The 21,771-nt window shown below is 39.2% G+C and overlaps 1 protein-coding gene across 7 annotated transcripts in view; it reads left to right on the top strand.

Annotated features, from left to right (window-relative positions):
- The window catches only part of Exoc2 (exocyst complex component 2), a 184,581-nt gene that overhangs the window by 51,087 nt on the left and 111,723 nt on the right, over positions 1-21,771 (top strand). For all 7 annotated transcript variants that reach the window (XM_011244328.2, XM_011244326.3, XM_011244327.3 and 4 more), the window contains 4 exons: positions 11,760-11,840; positions 16,133-16,278; positions 16,426-16,507; positions 17,255-17,357. In XM_011244328.2, the coding sequence (XP_011242630.1) occupies positions 11,760-11,840; positions 16,133-16,278; positions 16,426-16,507; positions 17,255-17,357 (412 nt within the window). The remainder of the gene's footprint in view (positions 1-11,759; positions 11,841-16,132; positions 16,279-16,425; positions 16,508-17,254; positions 17,358-21,771) is intronic.

The following is a 21,771-nucleotide window of genomic DNA, read 5'->3' as shown; positions in this document are numbered from 1 at the left end:
TGCACTGGCTTATAGTCTGAGCAGTGTATAAAGGTTCCTTCTCCCTTGCGTCCTTGCCAGCCCTGTTTGTTGTTTGTCTTTTGATAACCACATTCAAGTGAGTGAGGTGGAATCTCAGTGTATTTGCATTTGACTTTCTCTAATGACTAAAGATGATGCACATTGTCTTATACGTCTATTGGGCTCCATGCAGCATCTTTTGAAAAGTACCCTCTCATTTCCTTTTTCCACGTGTTAGAGCTGTTATGAGGTTTGCTATATAGCTTTTAGTTCCATCCATGTTCTAGGTATCAACCCCCGGTTATGTGTCATCAGCAAAGCTTGTTTCCGTTCTATAGACTGTGTCTTTAGGGATTCTTTACTGTGTCAAGGATTGTAATTTCATGCAATCACATTTGTCAAATCCTGGTTTTATTTCCTGAATAATTTTAGTCATTTTCAGAAAATCCTTGCTTTATCCTGTATTTTGAAATGTTTTTATCTGTTTTCTTTGAACATTTTCACAATTTCAGGATTCATTTTGTACTGGATGGTTGGAAATTTTTGTTGTTAACTTTTTTGCTTGTTTTTTAGACCAGGTGAGAAATAGGGATTTAGTTTCATTCTATAGATATCCAACATGTGGATACCATTTCCCCAGTTAAAGAGGCTGTCTTTTCTCCAGTATATGTTTTTGACACCGTTGTCAAAAATTTTTGGGTCATCTCTTTTATACTTTGTGTTTGTGTGTGTACGTGTGTTAGTACTGTGCTATTTTTCTTATTGTGGCTTACAACTTAAGTAGTATGATACCTGTAGTTTTTTTCGTTTTGCTCAGGATTGTTGTGGCTATTCAGAGTGTTTGGTGCTTCCCTATGAAACCAAGAATCATTTGCATAGAGAATGATACTCGAATTTTGCTAGAGAGTCCATTGAATGTGTAAGGGACTTTCGATAACAGCTGCTTTCACAATAGTAACCCTGCCAGTGCATGAACATGGGAGATTTCTTCTAGTTTGTAATAGTCCTGTATTTCCCCCCAGTGGTTTAAGTTTTCACTGTAGAGACCTTTTACTTTCTTAAGATTATTCCTAGACTTGTTTCATTTTGTTCTGTTGGGGCAGGGGGCACTGTAATAGAAATTCTTTTTTCCTGATTTCTACTTTTCTACATTCATTATTGGTGTATGTTTAGTAAAGCTACTGTTTTTGATGTTGATTTTTTATATGTTGCTACTTTCCTGAAAGTATTCATTGATCTAAGAGTTTCTGGTAGAACCCATTTCTGTAAATACAGGATCTTGTCAACTGCTGCTGTGTCACAGATCTTTCTTAGGGAAATGCACACACATATCTCTGTCTGTTTCCCACAGAGAGGGAACCCATGACAGACCAAAGTAATGACTGCAACTAAGTCCAACTTGATGAACCGTGAGTTTACTAACAGAAGTATAGGTGAGGACTACTTAGAGGAGCAGGTATGACTCAAAAATTCAACTGCATCACCAAAAAGCCAATCCCAGCACAGGTGGAAACTCGCAGAAGTGCCTTCCTGGAGCTCTTTGCTCTTCTTGCAGGTGGCTGCACGGGTCAGAGAAACCCTCTTGGCTTTTGAGGGACAGCTCTCATTTCCCAGGTGGAACAGGTTTGTTTTTTTTTTTTTACCTGAGTCTCATGAGCCTCCCTTTCTCTTGTGGAGAAAACATTCCTACAGCTGCAAATGGTGGTAATTTGACTCCTTCCATCCCTCTTCCTTTTCCCTTTGCTTCCCCTGCCCCTTCGGGCCAAGACTTGAGGTGCTACCTTGAATAAGCGTGGAGAGAGCAAAGCACCCCACCCACCTCAGGCCTGCCTCTAGAGCAGTGGCTCTCAACCTTCCTAATAATTCCTCATGTTGTGATGGCCCCCAACCGTAAAATTACTTTCATTGCTACTTCATAACTGTAATTTTGTTACTGTTACAAGTCATGACATAAGCATCTGTGTTTTCTGATGGCCTTAGGTGACCCTTGTAAAAGGACCATTTGACCCCCAAAGAGGTCATGAGCCACAGGTTGAGAACCTAGGGGAACTAGTATTTTTCTGTGATTAGTATAATGTTAGTACAGATTTATTGGATATAACTTTACTGTAGGGAATGTTCCTCCTGTTCCTATTTTTTCTGATTTTGAACTTTGTCAGAAGCCATTCTACCTTTATTTTGATGAGCATGTGATTTTCTTTCTTGAGTCTATTTATATGCTGTATTACATTTGCTTAGGGATTATTGTTTGAGGGCATATTCTATGTTTTGATCTAATCTATTCATATTCTCTCCTTTCCAATTTCCCTTCTGTTTCCTCTATCGCTTTTTGTCTTTAAACCTCATATGCTCTTTTTTAACCCTCATTTAAATCAGTGAGTTTATTTAGTTGTACCTGTATGTGCCTGGGTGGATGGGGGGCATCTAATGGAGAATGGGTAACACTTCCGGACCTGCATCCTCGATCAACACTGACCTGCTGTGGTGGTTTCAGTGAGATGTCTCCCAAAGTCTTAGCCATGTGATTACTTGTATCCAGTTGGAATTGCAGTTTGGGAATGCTTAGGAGGTGGGGCCTTGTTGGAGGACATATGCCAGTGAAGACAGGCTTCGGGGTTCAGACATTTACACTATCCAAGTTTACTTTCTGTTTTGTGCTTTTGGTTCAAGATGTCGGCGCTCAGCTTCCTTTTCAAGCCAATATGTGTTCACTCTGTCATCATGGACTCCTAACCCTCTGGAACGATAAGCCTAAATAAACCCTTTATTTTAAAACTTGCCTTTGTTATGGTACTTTCTCATAGCAATAGAATAGTCCCAAATACACACTTCCCTCCTCAATACCCATCAATTCTCCAAGGCTCCTCAGATGGGGGTGGAACTTTATAAATATCTCTCCACTTCTGTGTTGGCTTGATATTGGATAGGTCTTACACATGCAATCCCACCCCTGTGAATTCATATGTACAACAGAGTTATCATATCTGACAAATATTGATTCACTACAGATATTTATTCCCTCTGGCTCTTACAGTCTTTTTATGCCCTCTTCTGTGCAATGATTCTTGAACCTTGGTGGAGGAAGCTCTGATGTAGATCTTCAATTTAGAGCTGAACTTTCAAGTCTCTTTACACATCAGTCAGTTGTAGGTCCCCATATTGATTTCCATCTACATAAAGAAATGTCTCTAATGAAGATTGAGAAATCCACTGATCTGTGTATATGAAGATAAGAACTTTGAGTGCAGGTTATTATTATTCTTCTGCTTGAGGATCTTGCCATCCATGGGATTTTGTGCCACTCAGCAGTCAGATGTAAGTTCTGTCTTATGGGAGAGATTTTGAATCCTTTTGGAATGTGGGTTGGTTACTCCCATGACATTCTTCCCACTGTTTTTCCAGTGGTCATGTGTTGCCAGTTATTATGACTCTCAGGTCTTACAGCCAGGTAAGAATGTTGATGAGTTTTCTTCCCTGTAGCAAGTATAGCACTTTCCAGCACTGTGCAAGCTAGATAGTAGAGATGAGGTTTCTAGGTTAGTACCAGCTGGATTTTTCCATGTCTTGCCATTAAGTTCTAGAGGGAACTAAGAACAATGACAGTAGCAGTGGTAATGATGAAAATGGAGGGATCTTTGGGACCCCACTGACTAGCAACTTGAAAAGAAGTACACCACACCTGTTGTTCAGCTTTTTATTTGTCTATGGCTTGTGGCACTGTGTCCCCCCTACCCTCAGTACAAGGTAACTCCTGCATTACTTGTACACATATGCATGTGTGTGCACACGTATATGCATATATGTGAATGTGTGTATTTTGTGAAGGTTCCACAATAGTAGGTTTCCATATTGCATTTTCAGAGGTCTTGTATTAGTTATCTCTTCCCATGCCCCCTCCTCTTCTCTGCTCTCCTATTCATACCCCATTTAACCTTCCTGTTTCTTTATCTGCTTTACCCTCTCATACTACTGTGTCACCTTCCTACCATGGTCTCGTACACATTTCCTGCCCACTATATGTATTCCAGATGTAACGTTCATATTTGGAAATTCAAAGCTAATATCCACATATGCAAGAAGCCAGGCAGTGTGTTCTCTTTCTGGGTCTGGACTACCTCATTCAGAATGGTTAGTTCTGGCTCTGCATATTTACCTGTGAGTTTTATTTTTCTTTACAGCTAGATAATATTCCAGAGTATACATGTTTTCAATATCCATCCATGAATTGAAGGACACCTAGGCTATTTTATTATCTTGCTGTTGTGAAGAACAACCATGAATATGGATGAACAGTGCCCAAGTATCATATACCTAGATCATATGATACATCTTTTTGTACCTTTTTGAAGAACTTTCACACTGATTTTCATCATGAAATCAGTTTGCATTCACACCAACAGTGAATAAGTGTTTTAAAAAATATTTCTCATTCTAAGGTCTTCTTTTGAGAACTCCTTTTAGTTCCATGCCATAAAATTTTAATCTGTTATTTTAGGTTTTTACTCAGTTCCTTATATATTCCTGACATAAACCCTGTCAAATGTATACCTGGTAAAGATTTGTTTCCCATTCCTTGTAGACTTTCTCTTCCCTTGAATGAAGGTGTCCTTTGCTACACAGAAGTTTCTTAGTTTCACGAGTACAATGTATCAGCTGTTGCTTGGTCTTAATGCTTGTGCTACCTGGATACCATTCAGAAAGTCCTTCCTGTGCCTACTCTTTGAAGCATGTTTTCTACTTTCTCCTCTTAACAGAGGAATTTAAGGAATCATGTCTGGGAAGTCTTTGATAATTGAAGTTGGGTTTTATTCAGGGAGAAAGGTTAGGGCCTACTTCCTTCTGCATGTAGCCCTCTAGTGTGACCAGTGCTATTTATTGAAGATGCTACATTTTCTCCAGTGTCTATTGTTGACTCTTTGTCAAAAGTCAAGTATAGGCACATAAACAGATCCAGGTCCTCAGTTCTATTGTATTGATTAATATGTTTGTTTTCTGTCAATACTCCAGATCTCTAGTAGAGCTTAAAATGAGAGGTGGTGATATCTCCCTCAGCCTTTTATTGTTCAAGGTTATTTTGACTACTCTGAATTGTTTGTTTGTTTGTTTGCAAGTAAAAGTTAAGATATTCAACTTCCGTGAAGAATTGTATTAGAATTTTAATAAAAATTGCATTGAATCTGTAGGTTGCTTTTGATAGGATGGCCATGTTTACAGGCCTTTCCATCCTTTGGAAGCTTCTTCAATTTATTTCTTCAGGGTCTAAAAAGCTTTATTTTATAAATCTTTCACATCATTAGATTTATTTCAAGATTTTGTTTGTTTCATAGTTTTTTTTTAATGTGTGTGTAGCTACTGTGAGATTGTTTCTCTGATCTCTCAGTATATTTGTTATTAGCTTAGCCAATCCCAGTATACCACAATTTCACAGTTGTGAGAGGTTTTTTTATACTTGATTTATCAGTATATTAGATTTATTTTGAGGCTCTTTAGTTTGTACTTTATGATACATTATGAAAGCAAATCTCAAGCCGCATGTTTTCTCCTTATGCTTTAGTATAAATCCCCTTCATGAGAACATTTATATGTATAACTATAATACTACTAGAACAACTAATAAAATAAGTAAGACTACTTGATTTTCAATTCAATCACAAGTCATGTTCAAATGTCTCCAGTCATCCCCCAAACTTTCCTATGTGTTCAAATCAAGATATAGATTGATGGGATTGCATTTTATTTTGACTCTCTTAAGAGTCTTTTAAACTCGCGTGGATCCTCTTATTTTTACCCTTTTAATTTTTCATGTCATGAAGAAACAAACTCACTAACCTTGTATGGTATTCTATGCTGGGAAGTTCACTGACTTCCACCCCATGGTGTCATTTAACAACATTGTATTTCTGGATTCAATTTCAGTATTTTGGTTTGAGATCATGTTGTTCTTGTTACACCAGAAGTCTTTTAGTGTGTGGCAGGGCTGGCAGTGGTGATGGTGACTTCATCACACACACACACACACACACACACACACACACAAGTTTCTGTTGTCTCTGTATATTTTTTTTAATTTTAGTTTGGGAAATACTGAATTTACTAGAAAAAAGATCTTATCTTTTTAGTATCATAGTTTTCATATTACTTAATATCTGTGTTATAGGCCTTGTCATGGTCTTTTTACTTTATCTGTATAATTTAATTTGTTTTCTTTTATTGAAAGTAAGGTTCATTTTCTCATAAATATAACCTGATTACAGCTTTCCTCTCCCTCTATTCCTTCCCACTTCTCCTACCCCCTGGATCTATTTCCTCTCTGTTTCTCATTAGAAAAGAACAGGCTTCTAAGAGGTAGCAACCAAATATGACAAAGTAGAATATACTAAGATAAAACAAGCCATCATATCGAGGTCAGCAAGGCAACCCAACAGAAAAGGGAAAGATCTCCAAGAGCAGGCACAAGAACCATAGATCCACATGTTCACACACTCAGGAGTCCATAAAAACACTAAGCTGAAGGCTGTAGTACGTACATAGAGGACCCAGAGCAGACCTGGGTTTCTGTGAGTCATGTAGCCTTGCTTACTTGATTCAGAGGGCCTTGTTCTTCTGGTGTCCTCTGTATCCTCTGGCTCTTACACTCTCTCTGCCTCTTCCTTTGAGGGGTTGTCTTAGCTCCGGTTTAGGGCTAAGGGGGAATTTGATGGAGACATCCCATTTAGACCTGTGTTTTCTAAGGACTCTCTCTTCATGTCTGGCTGTGGGTCTTTGCAACTGTTCCTTTCTGCTGCAATGATGACTAATAAGGCACTGATCTATGAGTATAGCAAAATATCATTAGGTCTCATCTTATTGCTACGTTCTTTTAGTACAACAGTATTATTTGATTTCACCATAGGTCCCTGGCTATAACTCCAGTTCCAAGGGATCCATTGCCTTCTTCTGGCCTCCAAGACACGTGGTACACAGAGTACATGTGGTACACAGGCATACATACATACAAAATTAGTAATACAAACTGAAAACAAACTTTTGGTGCTGGGAATTAAATGCAAGGCCTTACACATGCTAGGCAAGTCCTCTGCTGCTGGTCTGTATCTTAGTCATATCCATAATACCTTTTGTAAACCTTGGGAAGTTTTGTTTTCATTATGTACCTTACCAGCAATGTATGATAGGAGTTATGGTTTTAAAAAGCACTATTCTGAGAGCCTTTGTCTGCCACTGTACTGCAAGACAGTTATCCCTGTAGAAAATTGATTCCAGTGATGATGTTACTGAGAAGAGTCGTAAGCCAACATGGTTCTTTTATTTGTATATACATTAGCTGTTCGTGTCCACAAAAATGATTAAAAGATATATTTGTTTAGCCTTGAATTAAAAAGGAGGAGGGCATAAACGAGAGACAGGAAGGCACATGCCTTATAGAACATACAGAAATGCCTTGTTTCCATTTGCTTATTTCTGTGCTTGATAGACTTTGGAGGGTGTCAACCAGTGCCTTCAGTTCTCAAAAACAATTTTTGATGCTGCTAGTCTTTGATGTCCTGTGTTTGTAGGAATAGATAAAGGAGCAGAGTGATAAAACCAAAACCCAGTCCTCTTCTAGATATCCTCCATGGGTGGTTGTCATTGTCTAGACTGTTTGAGAGCCAGCCCAAGTCTACTTTCTCAGCTGATCTCAACTAAATATGCAGTTTAAAATCTTTATTCTCTTTAACTTTTTTTGCATTCATTTTTTTCATAAAATACTGCTGTATGCCCGCGTAACAAGCATTGTGTTATTTCTAGCAACAGGCGTCTTTCCCTTGCTTACACTTTGCTGTTTCTCCCACTTTTGTTGGCTTTGATGCTCCTGAGGGTCTCCAGCTGCTGTTCAGGCAAGCCCCTAGCAAGTCTTTAGCTCGAGAAATGTTTCTGCCACATAAATTACGCAGCAGATGTAAGAGGCCCTTCTGAGCTCAGTAGCACCTTTGGTTCCACTCCTCTGTTCCTTTACCGGTCCCCGAATGCCCTTGGAGCCCATGCATTTACATCTCAGTGGTCACTTGTTTTTGGTGGCAACCCCCAAATTGTGACTGTTTTGCTGTGGCCAGACTGAATGAATGTTCTTGGCAGTACATAAAGAGACCAAAGCAGAATTCATACACAAGCCACTCAGTACCAGTTTGCATGTTGTAGCTGCTCCAGGAATCCTGAAGCTGAGCTGGGGTTTTGGAATTTTCGGTCTGGCATGTCCTGTTGATGTATGATGTAGTGTAGGCAGAGTGCTAGGACGCAGTTCCCTGAGTGAGTCATTCCTACCTGTTGGCTTTGTGTGGCAGCTGAGATTGGTTTTATTAGTTCTTATTTACAGTATAATTAGGGAAGGAAAGGAATGATAGGTTACTTGCCCAATTTAAATGTGACATGATTTAAGCACTGTTAGCTTTCTGTTACCTTCTGTTACTATAAATATTTGTGATAATTGACTTACAAGAAAAAAGGTTTATTTTGGCTCTTGGTTTCAGGGATTTTGTTCTACGTTGCCTAGGTTTGGGGGTGGTTGTTGCTTTGGTTCTCTAATGAGGCATCTTGCCGTGGTGGAGTATATGGCAGAACACACTCAACAGAAAGCAAAAAGGAACCAGAGGCAGGGCCCAAAGCAGTAGTTTTCCCTTTAAGGGCATGCCCAAATGACCCACCTTCCAGTACCACCACATGTAATGCAGTGTCCTTGAGGACAGTCAGCACTGACTGACGTTTTCTATGATAGTTAATAGAAACCAGTTGCTTAATGGGCATTTTAATGAATTTGAATTAGCAAAATACATATTTCATCTCATCCATGTCTCGTTTATTAAGTATAACCTTCAGAGTCTGGGACATTAACATGACTAAGCTACAGCCTATCTATATAGACCTAGAACTAACCTTGGCCATGCTTTTAAGGGTAGCTGTAAGAAAAAAACAAATGATGAAGATAATGACTGCAGAATAGAGGCTGTAACATTTTTACTCTGTGGTTGTTTATGGAAATAGTCTCTGCTCTGGCTTTAATGTTCTGACTCATACAGGCTAGCAGGCAAGCACAGTGGTTAGAGCATATAGTATGACCTTGCATAGCAATGCATTTTTATAGATATTCTCTCTCTCTCTCTCTCTCTCTCTTTCTCTCTCTCTCTCTCTCTCTCTGTGCCTTATTTAACAGTGACATCTATGTAAGGGCATGCTTAGGCATTTTGAGTTTTTTGACTGAAGTTGCAGTTTCATATTTTGCTCAGTGTGTGTGTTTTACAGACAGTGAGGCAATGATGTAGTTCAAAAGAAATAGCAGACCCTTTCCTAGAACTTCAATTTTTCTTTAACTAGTGCTCTTATAATACCTTTTTGTTTCCTAACTTTAAGCTTATGATGTTCAACTAGCACACATATTTAAGTTTTTAATAGATTAGAAACAATAACAAACCTGTGATCATGTACCCAGTTGCTTATTGAGTTATTCTATTTAAAAATGTTTTCAGAGAAAATAAAAGGCCAAATGAACCAGACATTGGGTTATTTGGTTTAATTTTCTGGAAAATAGGATTGCTTTTATCAGATCCCAGTGTCTCTTAGACCTCATGCTTGGCTGACAGCTTGACAGTGGCTCTGCTGTGGTAGAGATGGGTTGGAGGAAGTTGCTCTGTCAGCAGAAAGGGCTGTAAACTGAGCTCAGAGAACCAGGTCACCCCGTCTTGACCTGCTGATCAGTGATGGCTTATGTCAGCATCAGAAAATGTGGCCACACAGTTTCCTGTATTGTTGGTTCTCACTTAGAGAATAACATTTGCAGTGAGGCTGTGGAGCATGTGCTGCCTGCCCGCTCAGGAGCTCAGGACAGTGAGCTGCACAGGGCCAGCCCTGCGTTTGCAACCAAGCTTGTCAGAGCATCGTTTCAGCAGTGCTACATGTGCTGTGGGCAGACTTGCTTCCCTAGAGCAGTCTGCCTAGTGTAGCTTTTAATGCTTAGACGCAGGAACATTCTCTTCCGTTTAACTTTACAAGTTGAATGCAAGTTTAAGCTTTGATGTGTGGGAATATGTTGGGTCATTTCTACTGTGTAATTTAAGTTTGAGCCAGTAAAGATTCACAGTTTCTTTACTCTGAATCAACAAAGACAATTTTTAAAAAGTAGTGACTGTTCCTCCCCCGTGCGTTTGTTTTTTCTTTTATGAATGTGTTGATTCAATTCAGTACAGGAACAGTTTGTGTGTTTTAGTATGTAAAACAAAATTGAGGTAACATTACAGGAAAATGTATTATAAAGAACAAAATTAGGATTAAAGGCTAATTATAATAACAGAAAAATAAACATTCTCTGGACTTGAGAACATATTCAAAAGTATTTGAACACTGAATTTAAATTTTAAAAACTTACTGAGTTAAAAAAAACAGTGCATCAAATTGAGTTATATAAGTCTTGTAAAAGAAATAGACACATCCACATTTACATGAAGTAGGCTTGTTTGTTTCTGAAGCATAAACTGGCACCTGTCTAGGTAACCAAGGGGAAGCTATAACAGATTCACCATGTGAATGTCAGTGAGTGCCTAATTAATATTCACAAGTGCTGTTTGGTTCACTGAAAGACCACAAAGTGGAACATCTTGCATTTGGGTTTTCACTTGAGCAAATTGTGTGAAAAAGTAGAAACCCAGGCTGCTTCTGCCACTGTTGTGAGGAGAAACTTCTTTTTTTACAAGTGAATACAGTTCCCTAAAGGCACAGTAAGTTTACAGCTCTCATTTTACAGACATGCAAACAGAAGCCTAGGTAGTGCCAGTTAGTTACTGATCTGTGCTGCGTGGGCAGCATGGACTGAGGCCTTAAAGACTGGAACCTGACTGCCCGAGCTCACATTCCAAATTTGGCTTGGTGACCTTCTGAGACATGTTTATTTGGGTGTTACCACGGTCTTCTTTCTCATCGGTCAGATATAAATACTGGGATGCACATCACTGTCAGTGGGTGACACACGCACCTCAGAAGTGCAGTCTTCATGCACAGTCACAATTCAATTAGGGTTTGCTCTGCTGGCTTCATTTTGTCACAGCTTTAAAATTTGAAATCATAGTCTTAATTCCTTACCAAAATAAGCCTGAGAGCTGTTTTAAACTTTCCCTCTTCATTCTCCAGTATTCTTTATTATTGAGTCAAGGAATGTAAACACCTACCCACCCCACCCCTGCCTACACACACACACACACACACACACACACACACACACACACACACACTTTCTCTGCACAGTGTTGGTACATTGATATGCGTTCTGAAATGTTTCCATGGAACCTCTAGGAAATTATTGTGAATATAAGAGAACTAATATGTATTCCCCATGTGATAGTCCAGGTCTGAAATTAAATTTTTTGAGGTTGGTAGAACCCAAATAGTAGTACTTTCTATCTTGCTGAGGTAGAAGAATGATTTCCTATGGCCACATGAAGATTGTGCTAAAGACCCACAAAGCCTGAAGCTCCGCTTTCGCTTTTCCTTTTCAAGTCTATATTGAAGACCAGATGAGTGTGTCTGTTGTATACTACTTGAATAATGTTAAGGTGTGAACAATGTAAATAGTATCATCTGTGTTTTCCCAGAATGTTGTATATATATGTTCCTCTTGAATGGTGAAAATAATAGGACAATTTCTAAAATTGTTTTTCAATGGCTTTAAAAAGGCTTTTTTATCTTTCTGTCCATTAAAGTGGCCCACGTTGAAACTAGGTTTGTTTGCTTTTTCCTAGCTATCCATCAAAAACTAGAAGCAGATGGAACTGAAAAAGTAGAAGGATCCATGACACAGAAATTGGAGAATGTCCTCAATAGTAAGTTTGTCTACTACTGACGACTGTTGATGGCCTTTAGAACAAGGTGCAGTGCAGGTCTGCGGGATTTCCCAGGGCAAGGGCTTGGTAACGACTTACAAAACCTCAAGGACAATAGAATGGAATGAATCTGTTTGCATTTTACTTAGTTACATTTCTCAAGAACTGTAATTTGCTACCTGGAAACAAACAGGCACTGAGACAGCAGCCAGGGCTACTACTGAGTAGACACTGGCATCTCCATTGTCAGACCTGCCAGCACGTAGGGCAGAGCCTCAGCTCCTGCACAGCAGATGCCCAGGCAACGTCTGTCTGTTTACACTTTGCCCTCCCCAGAGGGACGTACTCTAGAACATTCTGTAAAAGTTGATGGCCCAACAGACTCCCAAGTTTTCTGTTTCCTCCTTTTTCCCTTTTGTTCTTTTTCTGACATTCCGAGGTATTTGCCCCAATAGCAGAAGAAATTCATCAGATAAATTAATTTGTACTATTATTAAAATTATTACATGTTTTAAATGTAAGTTATGTTTCCCACATGTAGTCACTGTGTAATATGAAGTAATGTGCATAGGATAGCCTTGAATACACGGTTCCCTTGGAAAGAAGGGTTAAAAAAATGAAGCAACCTCACATAGATGTTTAGAGATTTTATGAATTCAGGGTTATGAAACAAAGTGAAGTTTGTTTTTATGGCTTGGTTTAGTCCCATGAGTAGAACATCCTGGGTCTTATGTAACCATTTTCTTCATAGGTCCAGTGATGTCAGTAAGAAAATATTTTGTAGAAAGAATGCTACCTTTGGTGGAGGCTTTCCTTGGTGGTAGAATTTGAATCCTTGGACATTCCATCTAAGTTTCTGGATTTAACGGGACTTAAAACCTGTCCCTTTGTTTATCACTCCTGCGGTTATTGCTTGTCTTGGGGTTTGTTGTGCTTTTGCCTCTAAGCACCAAGTCATAAACCGTGTTTAAATGAATATATTCTGAATTTTCCGTAAATAAGTATTTACCCAAGCCATCTCTGCGTCTTAAAAGAGACAGAGCATACAGCCACACAGATAAGCAGAGTGTGGCAGGTAGGCAGTGGGGTAGGTGGATGCAGGTGTGTCTCTTGCAGGGTTTCAGCAGCATGAAAGGGAGGCAGTGGCTCTAGATAGGAGACAGGCTGCAAGCTAGTGAGCAGGAGTGATGTAAACTCTGTGCCCACCAGAGTTCTCCTTAGACTAGAGTTAGCCTTGAAGAGGTGAGCGCCCAAAGGAGCTCAGCCAGGAAGCCGTGTGATGGAGTGCTTAGAAGAGCGGGCTGGGTGGGCTCACTGTTGAGTCAACAGGAGACCAGGTGCGCGTGTGCGTGTGCTATCAGAATCAAGTACGAGAAAAAAACTGAGTTCTACTAATTGATTATTTGGTGAATATTTGGTAGATTGCATTCAAAAAAGAAAAAGATAAGCCAGCCCTAATTTTAGCTTTTTCCCAAACTTGCATCGAAACAGATTGGTTCATGAGAGCCAACAGCTTCAGCTCTCTAGCATGTGAGTGTGTGTGTGTCTGTATGTGTGTAGGGCCCCAGGATGTGACATGGTTGATGGTTGTGTGAGTAACTAGTGCACACTGTCTTAGGCACTGTGTGCTGTCACCCAGTTACAGAAAGCAACTAGCTAGTCTTCCTGGCGCCTGTTGAAACAGAGGCACTCAGAGAAGGTTTAGTCTTTGGGAGGCCCTGCCTTTGCCAAGTACCAGTGTGCATTTTTTGAGGTACTTTAATTCTCCAGCTACTTTCACATTTGCTTTTCTGTTTTCAATACCTTGTCTCTCCCTGGGACAAACTGTGTGATGGTTGGGAACCATCCTGTGTTGTTCTAGCCGCTATATTCCTATGAGGCACAACACACACACACACACACCTCACTTCTGTAAACTCTCTTCTCAAGTTGTCCTTACAAAGAAAGAGACTAGTGTCATCACCTTGAAATAGGAGACAGCATAATGTCTACTCTAAATAAACATGTCTGAAATTATAAGATACCATTAGAATGACAAAAGTAGATCTTCTAGGTGTCTGTAAGAGACAGGTATGAGTGTAATGGATTAGTGTATAGTGTGACAGCAACTTCTTCCCTTGATACCCTAGGGCACATTTCACTGCTCTGTAGGTCTACTGTGGTGGCATAAGGGCTTTGTGGTTAGTTAGTTCGTTCGTTCGTTCGTTCGTTCCTTCATTCGTTCCTGGGGTCCATGTGTGAGACAGTGATAGTCATTATCCAAATGAACTGCTGAGGAAACCATTCTCAGACAAGGGGAAAGAATAGAAGACAAGGAGAAAGCCCTAGCATCAGCCTCTGTTAAACTGGGCGTCTGAGGGCAAAGGCATGCATGCGTGGCCCTCTGATCCACATACATTTATTCTGTGTTCATTCAGTGGACAGCCAAAACCATATCAGTTGCCTTAAAGTTGGGCATTCTTGGTGTGAGGGTGGAGCAAGGTGTATGTGAATTAACACACATGGAGGATTTTGGTGGGATGGCTTTGTGGACAACCAGCTGATGTCTTTGTCCACATCATTAGCCCCACATGTGATGAGGACCCCGTTCCTCTGCATAGTGCTCTTGTCTCCTTGCAGTCATAGGAGATTCTCAAAGCATTTTGTGACTGCTGGTGACTATATATGATGTGTAGATAGATCTTAGTTTCATTGCTCTGAAACATTTTATTATTTAATATCTTTCATAATGTCAGAATTATGAACCATATTTTTATTGTAAATGCAGTGCAAATCACAGAAAAATCATAGTTTACTAGTGAAAGTTGTCTATATAATTTTCAACCTTGTATAAATTCAGGTTCTCAATTCACAAATTTTGGCATAAATTTTAATTTCAGTTTAAATTTCTTCTTATAAAATTATCTATAGGAAATATATGTATTTTATTCAAGAGTAGTATATTTTCTACCTGTTCTCGTTTTCATATTTTTAGAGTTCAAATTATTGGCTGGAATTTTTTTATTACTTTAGAATGATGAAAATAATTTGAATTCAGACTGTTTGCTCTGAATTCTTTCATTGCATAGAAAAAGGAATTTGCTCGTGTGAGACCCAAACTTTACATGTAAATAAATAAATAAACAGAAAAGATTCTGTTCCATGTCAAATTTAAGTTACAAAGCTTAAACTCATGATGTTTATACTTTTAAAATGATAAGCAAATGCTTTAAGATATTTTTTTCTGAAGAAAGTTTTAAAATTCAAATTAGATTTCAGTGTTCACTCAAGCCTTCATTCCATGGCTTGGTGCAAGAAGGAAATGTATTTCTCATCCCACAATAGAGGTTTAGTATCCACATTAAATACCATGTGGGAAAAACAGCTCTCTTGACCAAACGAAGTTTTTATATCAGGCCTTTAAAATTTCAACAGAATTTAAACATTATTTAGATAAAACAATCATGTTACAAAGACGACTTTTAACAGGATCAGGCCACCCACAGTGTGGCTGTGGTGTGCAAGCCACCCAGCGAGGCGAGGTGAGTTTTTCATCTTTGCTTAAAGTATAGTCACTAGACCAGATAATGTAGAAACTTTTTACAAGCAGGTCAAACAGCTGAAAGCAGTTTATTCTTGCTCTCTTTTTTTCTTGTAGCTAATTAAAATCAATTCACATGTTGCAAAATTTAAACTATTTTTGTATATAGCAAATTTTGCCTTAAAAAAACAGCACTCATTTAAAGTGATACGTATAATTTTTACTTTTTAAAGGAAAGAATCATACAAAATATCCTGGTCATACATGAGTTTACAAGATTTAGCTGATTTAAGAAACAGTAATGATGCTGTGTTAAGATTTTGTCATTTTAAGGTTTATGTAATTTTCTGTGCTTACAACATAGAGGGATAATTTTGTCAAGAAATAGGGTTAGCTTTAATGTTTTTTTTTTTTTAATATTTTTCTGAAGACAGTTTCCCATATCCCATTTATTAACTGTAGTGTGATGCAGAATTAATAAAATTTAAGTGGCTTGTGTGTGTTCTTTAAATATCCAGAGTTGTTATAAAATTTAGAAGATTAAAATAAGTATAGATACATTTTGGAGAAAGTTATTTGGGCTTATTTAGTAAATGTTGCTTTTAATTAGATACCATTCTTAACATATGAAAGGACTTTAAAAATTAGAAATTTTATTTTATCAAACTTTTAAAAAGTCTCCTGAATTTCAGTGCAGTATAACATTACCGCTTGCTTTTTGTGCTCAGACTCAGGTCACTGTCACCCACCTTCCTTTCTCTGTTTACAACAGGAGCAAGTAACACCGCTGACACATTGTTCCAAGAAGTATTAGGTCGGAAAGACAAGGCAGATTCCACTAGGAACGCCCTCAACGTACTTCAGCGATTTAAATTTCTCTTCAACCTTCCTCTCAATATTAAACGGAATATTCAAAAGGTACAGCATATGTATGTGTGCAGTTATAGATGTTGCTGATCTTAAAATAGATGGTTAAAATAGATAAGATAATATAAAATATTTTATATTAACCATGTGCTCATTGTTCTTTCCTAATGATCTCACAACGTGTTTCTTTTTTTCAAGGGGGATTATGATGTAGTTATTAATGATTATGAAAAAGCCAAATCGCTCTTTGGGAAAACGGAGGTGCAAGTTTTCAAGAAATGTAAGATTTCTTTATTACTTTTAGCCCTATCCTTTCCTCTTGCAGGAGGACGGTGGAGTGAGTGTCTATGCTGCAGAGCGCTGCTTGCCTCTGAGATCTGGTTTATATGGTTCTTCTTTAAAATGTAAAACAATCAGTGCAAACTAACCTCACAGGTTTTCCTACTGCTGTGTGGTGGGAATGCACATCCGTGGCGAGGGCCAGTCTCAGATGCTTTGCTGTTTTTTAATCACAATGCATTAAAAACTTTCATACTAGAGAGAAGCAATGGTAAGTTTTTCACAGACATGGAAATCTGCATTTCAGTCTCTTCTCTTCAGGCTAAAACAGTGCATTTATGAGTTCTACTCTTACTCTAACGCAAACTCAGTACTTTGAAAAAATTACTCTATACCAGGTTTACAGAAAATAAAAGCTTAGGTAACTTATGGTTAAAAACTTATTAACTAGGAGAAATACCACAGGTCTTATTAAATTTAAAAGAATGAAATCCATAAGGTTTCAGAACGCAGAATTTATTTCTTTACTGTGGTGAAATTTGCATGCAGTGAAATGCACAGACCTTACGTGTTACAGGTCACTGAACTCTGACAAACGCTCATGCCTCCTATACACTTGAGATGGTGTGTTTTGATCCCTCCACAAAGGTCCCTTGTGTCTCTTCTCAGTCAAAAAGCAACCAGAATTCTGCTTTCTGAAACTTGATTTTGAATTCAGTTCTGTAAATCTTGCATCCTTTAAAAATAGATTATGCTGAAGTAGAAGCAGGAATTGAAGATCTAAGAGAGTTACTTCTAAAGAAATTGCTCGAGACTCCATCAACCTTACATGACCAGAAGCGCTACATAAGGTAAATTGTGTGCAAGGATTCTGATAGATTGCATATATGTATAGATAGAGTATGAAACCCACAAACCTAATTTGGGGGAATCAAAGTACTGATGAAATGGTAAAAGGGAAGACAATAGATAGGGATATTTGGTATAGGACAAGAATATTCCTCGAATATAAATACATTGGAAGCAGTTATAGAGGCACCCACCCCTCAACCCTGCCACCACCCTTTGAAGGAAAGACAGCCTTCTAGGTTGGTCAAAGGAAAAGCAGTCTCATTGCTCAGACCTGTTTTTCCTGCTCAGTAATGGTTACCACCTGACTCCCCTGGTGGACTGGGTGCTGCACCTGCAAATGCCATACTCCACAAGGTGGGAAATTATAGCCCACAAGTGTACCATGGCTTGACTGTAGTGAAGGATATAGAAGGTTTTCCCTTGACAATATGTCTGATTTACATACCTTAGTGATCCTGGAGAGAAGTAACTGTGGAAATAGATTTCCGTTGGCAGTACATTTAGAAATACTCACCAGTATTAGGAGAGATGGGCCTCAGGGTAGTGGAGAAGCTAAGAGGATGAGCAGCTCTGCAGGAGTGAGCCTTTCATCCTGGGCAGCTCTGGAGCCCTGCTCTTCAGTGTCTTCATCTGCAGAGGGAACGGAACAAGCAACATGACTGTGTTGCAGGGCCATTGAGAAGGTGGTGTTCTTAGGGAGTTAGCCCAGTACCCAGCACATAAGGAGCAGGCAGGGAGGTTCAGCTGTACATAGCTTACACTGCATTTGGAGTTGAAACATAAGTTATCAGATTTTTGTAACTGAGATTTAAAAATACTGACTTAATTTTCTGCTATGCTATCTGAGTTTAGAGTAAAGTGCTATTTCCCAAATTCAGTGACTTCCTTAATTAGTGAAATTTACTAAAAATTTCAGTACCTCTAAGATGATGATAGACTTCATATATGTATGCATATGTATTTGCCTGTGGTCATCTTATGGATATAGAAAATACTGTCTGTAGGCCTTCCTGTAGTTAGAGGCTAAGGACCTGCACTAAATTATCTTCTAGGATAGGAAGGAACAGTGGGAGCAGATGTAGGACAGAGGATTTAGCAGTGGAACCAGAGAGCAGTGAAACTGATTGCTGCTCCTAGCAAATGCAGGCCCTGTGCTCACACTGGGCTGAGTGCTAACTGTGTTTCCTCTCTGGCCAAAGGGTCCAGCACACACAGCCACAACAACTGCATATCTGGTGTCAGAGCCCACCCTTGCCTTTCTTCCTCTACCTTTCTGAGGAAATGTTATATTTGAGGAACTTTCCTGACTTGCAAAACTGCACAATTTAAAGTGGAAATAAACTCTGAGTGAGTTAGCTAAGTGCCTTGAAGAAGCTTTGCTGCTTATGTGTTAGGTTAGCTTGCTCCTCCTGTGTGTGTGAGCTAAATTTATTTTCAGAAGTACACTAAACTTGTGGGTACAAATCTGAGAAGACACTGAGCAATCTGATGAATAACTTTTAAAATTACATTCTATTCATTAGTGGTTTTAAAAATAAGCTCAGAGCCGGGCAGTGGTGGTGCATGCCTTTAATCCCAGCACTTGGGAGTTAGAGGCAGGCAGATTTCTGAGTTCGAGGCCAGCCTGGTCTACAAAGTGAGTTCCAGGACAGCCAGGGCTATATACAGAGAAACCCTGTCTCGGGGGGTGGGGTGGGGGTGGAGGAAGCTCAGAACCAGGTCAAGTCTGTTTTACTTTAACATCTATGGCAATAGGTCCTGTGGGCACCAAGTAAAGCCAGAGACAGCCTGTGCATAGCTGTGTGTGTCCGATCCACTCTGCCATGTACAGTAGGAGTGATAGTTCCCCACTGCTGTGTTGTCTGCTCTCCTGGGCATAACTGAAGGTAGCCTCTTCCTGTAGCGTAGCAAGAAGCAGTGCTCAGCGTGGTTGCGCTCTCTCTGGCTCTCTCTGTCTAGGTGTCTCTCTTTCTGTCTCTCTGTTTCTCTCTCTGTTTCTTTCTCTCTCTCTCTCTCTCTCTCTCTCTCTCTCTCTCTCTCTCCCTTCCCCCCACTCCCCCTCCACCACTGTGTCCCTATTCCTGGAACCCTTGAGAAGCCCAAGGAGGGTGACTGAAAATGCTTTTAAATTTCCTTTGTTTTGTTTTCCTGAGTATTGAGACCAGAGTTTCCCTGAAAATGTTCCTCCTCCTCAAATTCTAAAAGTCTGAATCTCTACTCATGAGAACTAAGATCCTTTCCTCCGCCCCCTACCTTCCCAGAAGCCTTCTTCAGAATGTTCTCTAGCATATCAGTTAAAAAGAAAAGCAGTAACTTGTATCACTAGACAAAGATTCTTTTAATGAAACTGCTAGGTTTAAGCTTGGTACTAAAAAGGAAAAAAAAGGTATTGAAGTCTAGAACTAACACTGTACTTTGCAACCAAAACATTTTCTAGATTTTCTGAGACAGTAACTTCATCATTCTACATAAAATGTTTCTAAGTTTCTTCAATTTTATATTAAGATGGTACGGAGTTATTAAAACTTTTAGGGACATAATGTACAAGCTAAAGAGATTTACAATTTTAGAACATACAAAGCAAGTCTGCTGGGCTACTGCTAAGGAGCCTGAGTGACACACTGCCTGCAGCCCTAGCCAGGGGCTTCACAACGAGGAGGAAGCCTCTCATGTAAGAGTGTTGCTGTGCTGCGCTGTTGATAGCCTCTCAACTGGGGCTGAAGCAAAGTGTTAGTTGTAAAGTATCCAGATGCAAAGCAGCCGGATAGGGAGATATTGCAATAGATGACTCTCAGCAGGAAGGATCAGAAGGTATGTTCTCAGGGAAGGAAAGGCATAAGCTACTATTTGCTGTATTTATATCCCAAATAATAAAAGAGAAAAGCTCTTGGGAGAGGAAAAAATCAGAGTGGATTTGGAGAACTTTGCACTGAATTCCTCATACTAAGCTAAATGTAATTTGTTGGAATGTGGCTTTCTTCTGAGGGTAGTGCTCTTATAAATGAGGAAGGCTTATAGGTGCCTTCTTTATATGGGTAAAATCCTTTTTCTTTTTTAAAGTTGGCTTCCTACCTTCTAGCACATAAACATAGCTGTTTGCAGCCTGTGGACAGTCACAGGGAGGGCAGACGGCCATCATGGTGCTGATCTGGCAGAGTTCTGCTCTCTGGGGAGTCAGGTCTCTGAGCTATTAGCTCCTGAAGGTCAGGGTTGCCTGGCGCATTCCTAATGCATGTCAGGTTTCTATTCAACATCTTGTTTGTTGTGAACTTATTACAAAATGGATTTGTTTCTCCTCTAATTAGCTGCTAATTGAGATGTCTGAGTAATGAGTCCCCACTACTGAAGAAATGTGGGTATGCCCCACAGTGATTAGGACACGGCTAAGGTCACAGCTTGTAACCATCAATGAACATTTTCATAGACCACAAATTTTTAACCTCAAGGCAAATGTTAGCTGAGGGTTAAAGTATTTTAGTGCAATAAGTTCATTTGAAAATACTTCTAGAGTTGATATGTGTGTATTATATAAGGGCTCAGAACCAAACGAGTAATATTTGACAGAAAAATTTTGATTGAAATATATTTAAATTTTCTACAAGGATTTGAGTATTTCTTATACAAAGAAAACTTTAAATATTTTAAGAACTGTTGAAAGTTAAGAAAGCATCCATTTGCTTTACATTTTATAGAGAAATAGTTTCTCAGTTGTAAATTAATTTACCCTCTAGAGGTAAGTGCATGCTGTCAAAAAAACCTTAAATCTTAGTGGCCTCATACTGAAGTCATTGTAGAATAGTGTCACATTGCCATCCAGTGGCTGTATTTTGTATAGAAGAGATTGGGGGCAGGGACATTCACCCAGTTTCCTCTGCTGGCTCCCACCTAGGGAAATGAAGTTAATGAAATGACTCTTGAATAATAGAAAAAACTTGAGAGAAGTGACTGTTTATAAATGTAAAGTTAGTTTCTCCCTCTGCCTCAAACAAATGAGAAAACCTGCCCCCGGCGCTTTTGCATTGCACAGTTGTGGCGAACGCTTCCTGCAATGTGGTTTGTGACTTGTGGATCTGTAGGGGTAGGGAACAGGAGGGATGTCCCGTATACCAAGTGCGATTGGTAAATGCGAGGTAGAATTCTTCTGATCACTATTGGTCAGCTGTTTTCTTCCTCCCCACTCTCTTTATCTCTCTGTCTTTGTCCCCCTCCTCTTTTCTTTTCACTCTATCCACCCCTTTGATTTTTTTCTGTCATGTTTTCTTTAAATAATATAAAAATAAGTCTAAATGTAAAGAAGTGTTCTCACCAAATCCTTACAACCTTTGGTCTTTGTTGAACTAGTTTTGTCTTTTTTGTTGATTATTTGGCAAAGAGATAAATTAAAACCCTACAGCTGGGTCACCTGCACTCGCT

Source organism: Mus musculus, chromosome 13, assembly GCF_000001635.26.
Source record: "Mus musculus strain C57BL/6J chromosome 13, GRCm38.p6 C57BL/6J".
Lineage (NCBI taxonomy): Eukaryota > Metazoa > Chordata > Mammalia > Rodentia > Muridae > Mus > Mus musculus.
This window is presented reverse-complemented; position numbering and strand designations above follow the sequence as displayed.